The following is an 8,028-nucleotide window of genomic DNA, read 5'->3' on the forward strand; positions in this document are numbered from 1 at the left end:
AATTTGTGAATCTATAAACCAAATTTAAAAAGCTAAATTATAAACTAAACAAAGAAAATTAAACTATAGTCCTTGATTTCTAAATAACATTTTGGAATTATATTTCCACTTTTTTAAGAGATCAAGACACAAGGGAGTAATATTTTTGAAAGTGCATGCATGCATCGCACTTTTTCCACAAATGAAGTACTTTCTTTCTTCTTTATGGAGATGTCTGTCCGTCTGCGTGATTGGAAAACGGTGAATGACTGTGACTTGAGCGTAAAGAAACAGTAGTCTGTCTTCAAATCTGCCCTATCTTGTGCACCAAACAACAAATAGTCAATTGTCATCAATGTACAATGAACAATGCTCCTGCAGGTTGCCTTGGAAAGATGAAAGGTTCCGTCCTGGCCTGCTATAATAGAAAGAACTCATTTGGGACATGTAATTAAGGTCAGAAACGCATGTCTCATTTGCGTTCTATTTTGTATTTTTTTGAATACAGAATTCAAACGCAAGTCACAGTCAACCGGCATTTGACGTATAAACGCATGTACCACTTGCGTTTTATTAAATAATAATAATAATAATTGGTCGCCAGCAGTGACCCTTTTTTTTTTTTTTTTAAATAAAAACGCAAGTGATACATGCGTTTGACGTCAAACGCAAGTCCCACTTACATTTGGATTCTATATTCCAAAAAAAAAAATAGAACGCAAATGGTACATGCGTTTCTGACCTCAAACGCATGTCCCAAGTGAATTTTTCCTACTTTTGTCAACTTTTTATTTCGTTTCTATTTTTGTCAATTCCTTTGCATGCAATCCATTCTGTCTTTAACCTGCTAAGTGCTATCTAGTAACATATCATCTTTGACAATTCCATAAAAATTCTACTACATGAACTCCCAAATCTTACTCTCTAAATTTTATTTTCTGATATGATGGACACTCATAAACTACTTTTTTTTATGTGAGTCCCAATACAAATGTCTATATCAAAATTTTGTTTGTGGGAATAAAAATTGGAGTAAAAGATGAGAGTACACGTAGTATTTTTCATCACTGAGTGTAAAATTCACTTTTCTGCCGAGTAAAATAACCTAATGTACAAGAATTTTTGAAAAACTTGTAAGTTGTTGAAAGACAATTTACCAACAAGAAAAGATTCACCCTTTCATGCATGGCTTGTTAGTGAACTCCCAAAGAGTAGCAAGAATTACTATTGCCAAATACATCTTGATCATAAGGTCCAATCTTCAGGACATGCAGTAACTTTGTTAGATTTTGAATAATACAGAAGGCAAATCGTTCTATTCAGTTTCATGTTACACTCCATTAATATGATAGAAGATTCGAGATCATGACTTGATACCTAGAACATTAACAACTTCATTGTACACCTCGCTCGCTGCTCTATTCAGGGCAACTTCTTTCTTTTGAAGGCACTTCCCTCTTCCTCTATACTGATTGTCAACAAGTACTTCACAAGTTCTGTTTTGTGCCCAGAGATCTATGAGCTGTACTTTAAGCTTGTGCTTCTGGCAGATTTCAAACAGCTTTCTCACAGGATTTGCTTCAAGCATCTCTGGGGTAATTATTGGCTCCAGCAGTGTCTTTGTTACCTGTAAGGAGAAAAATGGTTCAACATCAGTGGTTGTACACTGGATATTTATAGCGATCTCCATCCCGTAAAGGGAATAGTATCTTCTAATGTGAAAATTGGAATCATTCCTATTTTTGTCATTCATATTAAAAGCTAGTTATGAATATGTTCAGACAGATATCATCAAGACAATGCTGACACAGCTAGGCAGTCTTTTCCCTTTATCAAGGAGAAAAAAAAACACAGAAGATTCATATCTTAGATTGCCACCCAGGACAAAAGTGTATGTGTAGTTATTATATCTCAAAGAAAATGAAAATAAAGAGTTGAGAGAAAGGACAGACCTCCCAGGTTTTATCAAGTGAAGCATTGCTGTCAATGAACACAGCCCCAACTGTTGATTCAACAACATCGGCAAGCACCTTTGGAGCAGCGATCAGGCCATGGGAGTGCAAAGGGTAGTTTGGAAGAGCATCAATAAATATATTAATCTGGGATTACAAAACAATTGCAGGTTAAAAAACAGGGAATCAAGATTCAAGACCTAATATAAGGAAAAAAAAAAACAGAAAAACTAATTCAAGGAATGCAGAAACAAGTGATAAATACTTTTTTTTTATACTTATTATCTCAACCTGTAATAAGCTTTTGGTTTGCAGTTGAGAAGGAAATTGCTTAATATTACATTCTTGTCTGTAAGCATTTCCTAAATAAAATGTGAGCTGTGAGCGACTGTAATAGAAGACTGTGGTTGCATACTCTAATTTTCTGTAACAGAACTTTAGGGGACAACTACAGCAGCAATAAAAGACATTTAAACTCTTGAATACCAATTTCAAAAGCAATAAGCCAATAACAGGGAGAAATAGATTAAGTAACCAAAAGTGCTACCAATTTCATTAATGCAGCAAATTAGATGCTTATACAATGCTAACACTGGTTGCCTACTCTAGGTTTCCGTAACAAAACTGTGGTGAAACATCTACAGAAAAAGGCGTTTAAACTCTATATACCAATTTCAAAAGCAATAAGCCAATAACAGGGAGAAGTGATGAGTAAAAGACTAAAAGTGCCTACCAATTTTTATGGACATAGAATACCTAGCTAGTAACTCTATTTTCTAAATACTGAATGGAAATGAGCATTCCCTAATCCTCCATAGAGAAATATAATTATAAGAGTTACACATACATAGAGCTACACCTGACACTGGATAAATCCAGGATATGGAAATTGTGACAGAGTTACATGTATACATGAGCTACAGCTGATACTGATGGAATAGATAGAATCAACTGATACAGCACTGCTTCTTTGCGGCATAATATCTTACCAACAGTATGCAAACACTACTGATAAAACAGGGGGACTTACCCGTTTCTTTATCTTTGGCTGTTTATAACGTAAATATTTATGGAATTTATGTTTCACAGCAACACGTGCAAGCTTCTCTGTGTCAACATTGGCAGCACGTAGAGGTGACAACAGCCCAGGTGGGAGATCGGGGTACATTGAAATTTGTTGTTTTGTGATCATTAAGTTGATGACTGAGTCACCCAAATACTCAAGCCGTTCATATGATACACAGTTAGGATGATAAGATATATGTGTAAATGCTTGACATAGTAAACTCTTATCGTTGAAATTGTATCCTATAATCTTCTCTACTTCTTCAATATTTGGTATTGATTCAGTCCTCAACTCTCCTGGCTCCTGTAATGATTCTTTGAGTTCCCATTGATTTCCTTTAGTACCAAGGAAATCATTGAAAATGAAACCTAGCCAAGATGGAGCCAAGTCAAACAAGATCTTCAGATCAAATGCATACACTCACATTAATACTAATTTGTGTGTTCCAATAAATCCCTGACGAAAACAATGTACTTTCTCAAATGTTTTAATAGTAACTACAGATTTAGCAAATAGAAGTGTCATTTCTCCTATTTCAATCAAGGCAACCCTAAACTTCAACCAGGTTTATAAACGCAAGTAAAGCCTGCCACAGAATGCGGAGAACGACATAGTTGTGCATCCACATTCCCATAAATCAGTATCACATCTTAACAGAACATCGGATAGCGAAATTAAACCATACAGGCTAGGATCAAATTCTGAAGGTGCAGAAAATAGCGATTTCGCATTGGATGGTCAGTGAATAGAAATTTTGCATTTCTTGCATAAACGCTTGTGCTTCAATTCCCTAATCCTCATTAGCTACCATAGCATAGAGACAGCTGGCACACACACATATATATATAGAGAGAGAGGGGAAGAGGGGGAGAGAGAGAGAGAGCGCTAACCATAAGAGGCGAGCCACTTCTTGGCTGGAGACCAGAAGGACTGTAACCAAGACGCCCTTCGTATTTGGGAAGACGACATCTATGAATTTTAGGCCGATACAGTGATGTACATTTCTAAAAGTAGGAAGTAATTAGCCCAAAAAATATGGGCAAGTTGGGTTTGTAATTTTACATACGGGCCCGGCCCATAAAAAAATACTGATACCAGCATATGGCAAAATATACTGTGCACCACGGTGCACATAGCAATGTGCACCACGTACCTAAACGACGTCGTTTTGAGCATTGTAAACTAATCGTCCGTTTTTTTTGGAAATTATGTTTCCCGTTTCGGCCGGTCTCTATATTTATGTTAATATTCTGTGTATTCCAGGCAATCATTCTGTGTATTCTAGGCAACCGTTCTGTGTATTATAGGTAACCGTTATGTGTATTCATGTTAGTAACACATGTTGTGATGTGTTTGTGCATTCGAATGTTTAGGAGGATGAGTTCTGTGTATTTTGTGTAAATATTATGTGTATTTTGTGTAAATATTATGTGTATTCATGTTATTAACACAAGTTGTGATGTGTTTGTGCATTCGAATGTTAGGAGGATGGGTTCTGTGTATTTTGCGTCAATATTCTGTGTATTATGGGCAAACATTCTGTGTATTCTAGGCAAACGTTCTGTGTATTCTATATAATGATTATGTGTATTATAGATAATGAATTCCCTAGAGTCATTCGCGTCCACNGTAAATATTTATGGAATTTATGTTTCACAGCAACACGTGCAAGCTTCTCTGTGTCAACATTGGCAGCACGTAGAGGTGACAACAGCCCAGGTGGGAGATCGGGGTACATTGAAATTTGTTGTTTTGTGATCATTAAGTTGATGACTGAGTCACCCAAATACTCAAGCCGTTCATATGATACACAGTTAGGATGATAAGATATATGTGTAAATGCTTGACATAGTAAACTCTTATCGTTGAAATTGTATCCTATAATCTTCTCTACTTCTTCAATATTTGGTATTGATTCAGTCCTCAACTCTCCTGGCTCCTGTAATGATTCTTTGAGTTCCCATTGATTTCCTTTAGTACCAAGGAAATCATTGAAAATGAAACCTAGCCAAGATGGAGCCAAGTCAAACAAGATCTTCAGATCAAATGCATACACTCACATTAATACTAATTTGTGTGTTCCAATAAATCCCTGACGAAAACAATGTACTTTCTCAAATGTTTTAATAGTAACTACAGATTTAGCAAATAGAAGTGTCATTTCTCCTATTTCAATCAAGGCAACCCTAAACTTCAACCAGGTTTATAAACGCAAGTAAAGCCTGCCACAGAATGCGGAGAACGACATAGTTGTGCATCCACATTCCCATAAATCAGTATCACATCTTAACAGAACATCGGATAGCGAAATTAAACCATACAGGCTAGGATCAAATTCTGAAGGTGCAGAAAATAGCGATTTCGCATTGGATGGTCAGTGAATAGAAATTTTGCATTTCTTGCATAAACGCTTGTGCTTCAATTCCCTAATCCTCATTAGCTACCATAGCATAGAGACAGCTGGCACACACACATATATATATAGAGAGAGAGGGGAAGAGGGGGAGAGAGAGAGAGAGCGCTAACCATAAGAGGCGAGCCACTTCTTGGCTGGAGACCAGAAGGACTGTAACCAAGACGCCCTTCGTATTTGGGAAGACGACATCTATGAATTTTAGGCCGATACAGTGATGTACATTTCTAAAAGTAGGAAGTAATTAGCCCAAAAAATATGGGCAAGTTGGGTTTGTAATTTTACATACGGGCCCGGCCCATAAAAAAATACTGATACCAGCATATGGCAAAATATACTGTGCACCACGGTGCACATAGCAATGTGCACCACGTACCTAAACGACGTCGTTTTGAGCATTGTAAACTAATCGTCCGTTTTTTTTGGAAATTATGTTTCCCGTTTCGGCCGGTCTCTATATTTATGTTAATATTCTGTGTATTCCAGGCAATCATTCTGTGTATTCTAGGCAACCGTTCTGTGTATTATAGGTAACCGTTATGTGTATTCATGTTAGTAACACATGTTGTGATGTGTTTGTGCATTCGAATGTTTAGGAGGATGAGTTCTGTGTATTTTGTGTAAATATTATGTGTATTTTGTGTAAATATTATGTGTATTCATGTTATTAACACAAGTTGTGATGTGTTTGTGCATTCGAATGTTAGGAGGATGGGTTCTGTGTATTTTGCGTCAATATTCTGTGTATTATGGGCAAACATTCTGTGTATTCTAGGCAAACGTTCTGTGTATTCTATATAATGATTATGTGTATTATAGATAATGAATTCCCTGAGTCATTCGCGTCCGCGTCTACTAACACCGAAACGACGTCGTTTTACGTACGTAGTGCACATTGCTATGCGCACCGTGGTGCAGGGTATAACGATTGCCAGCATATACCTCCAACTCAAATTATATGGTAGATTGGTAGGCTTAAAAAATAACCGAATAAAGATTTAATTAGATATTGAAATCTATCGAAGAAAGCGATTAATTCATGCCCTCGTTTTTTTTTTTTTTTTTGAATACTACTAACTCTATTAGAATGCATATATAACTATTTTCTCAACCTATTAAAGCAAGAGTCAGCATTGTCCCCACTGAGACTCGAACCCACCACCTCCCGTATAAAAGGAAGGGTTTGATGCCACTGGACTACAATTCATGCCCTCGTTAGTTAAAGAAAGAGGATTTGTGGGTGAGCTTCTTCTTCAAAAATGTTAATAATTGCGTTTGAACAACATTTCGAATTCTTCAATTTACTAAAATAAACACTTCATTATAATAATATTAAAATTTTGTATGATACATTATATCTATGTGGCAAACAATAAGATTAATTATATAAAAAGAAATTAAGATGTGTTAATCTATACTTTCTCGACCATGACCTCTCATTTGGGGTTACTACATGCTACTTGACTACAAAGTCATTGACAATACTTTTTTTGTGTTTTGTTTTGAACTGTGACCTTTCCCTTGGTAGAGCTACAACTATATTGTTTGACCTTAAGGTCTTTGATCAGTATTAATCATACATAGTATAACAAAAAATAATAGGAAAAAGTGTCAATAGGCCATTGAACTTATGACTTTTGTGCAATTGGGCCATTGAACTTAAAAAGTGTGCAATTCAACCATCAAACAAGCAAAATTTGTGCAATTGGACCATTTTTACAAAAATTTTATGGTAAAATCCAATTATATTACTAACATATATGTATTAAGAGTGGCATTTTCTTCTACCATACTAGTTGGGAGTCAATATTGAAATGTTTTTAACTCAAATTGAATTAAAAAATTTTGTAAAAATGGTCCAATTGCACAAATTTTACTTATTTGATGGTTGAATTGCATACTTTTTAAGTTCAATGGCCCAATTGCACAAAAGCGACAAGTTCAGTGGCCTATTTGACACTTTTTCCAAAATAATATATATGATTATACTAGTACTATTGTGGACTTTCGGCATTATAACATTGTATATAGTATAACACTGAAATTTTAAAGTATTTTTATACTTTATTCGTTGTATAAGAAGGCAATGTACTGGGTTGTCAAAATAATACTACCACAAAATGTTAGAGGACCATCTAGAATGTACATAAGATATCCCAATAAAGAAAAAACTATATCTTATACGGTGGTCACATCTTGAAAAATTGTTGGTAGAAGTCTAGAAGCTAGAGTTTTTGGAAAACTATATCATATTTTCTTGTTTATAGAACTATAGAAGTGCATCATACTATTTAAAAAGAACACAAATAGATATCTAATTTAATAATTACTGGATCAAGATTTGAGAATCACAATATAAAAGTTACAACTAAACTCTTATACTCATACATTATACAAAACTCTCATTTTTTACCTTATCACCTAGTCAATTGCGTTTCAATCACTTTATACTCATACATTTATACAAAACTCTCATTTTTTTACCTTTTCACGTAGTATAACTTAACTCTATATACCCTAATCTAATTTACACTAAATCCAAAATCAACAAAGGCAAACTACTCTCAAAGTGTCCTATGCAAGACTTTTTTTTTTTTTTTTTTTTTTTTGGGGGGGGG

General features: G+C 35.1%; 1 protein-coding gene across 3 annotated transcripts; it reads right to left on the reverse strand.

Annotated features, from left to right (window-relative positions):
* Positions 1 to 1,176: 1,176 nt before the first annotated feature.
* On the reverse strand, positions 1,177 to 5,627 carry LOC116028306 (ribonuclease 3-like protein 3). 3 transcript variants are annotated; one of them, XM_031269968.1, is made up of 5 exons: positions 5,524 to 5,627; positions 4,648 to 5,001; positions 2,962 to 3,011; positions 1,932 to 2,078; positions 1,177 to 1,606 (listed from the first exon to the last, which is right to left on the reverse strand). In XM_031269968.1, exons 1-5 carry the CDS (start codon positions 5,600 to 5,602, stop codon positions 1,343 to 1,345), a joined length of 894 nt encoding a protein of 297 aa, XP_031125828.1. In that variant the 5' UTR covers positions 5,603 to 5,627; the 3' UTR covers positions 1,177 to 1,342. The 3 variants fall into 3 exon arrangements, with proteins under 3 accessions (XP_031125828.1, XP_031125829.1, XP_031125827.1); XM_031269969.1 differs by having other exon boundaries at positions 2,962 to 3,007; positions 4,644 to 5,001; XM_031269967.1 differs by lacking the exons at positions 4,648 to 5,001; positions 5,524 to 5,627 and adding an exon at positions 3,888 to 3,991 and having other exon boundaries at positions 2,962 to 3,365.
* Between the last annotated feature and the right edge of the window lie 2,401 nt (positions 5,628 to 8,028).

The sequence above is a fragment of the Ipomoea triloba genome, chromosome 9, assembly GCF_003576645.1.
Source record: "Ipomoea triloba cultivar NCNSP0323 chromosome 9, ASM357664v1".
NCBI classification, from domain to species: Eukaryota; Viridiplantae; Streptophyta; class Magnoliopsida; order Solanales; family Convolvulaceae; genus Ipomoea; species Ipomoea triloba.

Bases quoted from the DNA above. Each gene is read 5' to 3' on its own strand.
- LOC116028306 (XM_031269968.1), bottom strand. From the start codon at position 5,602: ATGTCGTCTTCCCAAATACGAAGGGCGTCTTGGTTACAGTCCTTCTGG. The intron at 3,012-4,647 runs ATAAATTCCATA...TTGCTGTGAAAC, and splicing joins TGCACGTGTTGCTGTGAAAC to ATAAATTCCATAAATATTTA. The intron at 2,079-2,961 runs GTAAGTCCCCCT...TTGTAATCCCAG, and splicing joins AGCCAAAGATAAAGAAACGG to ATTAATATATTTATTGATGC.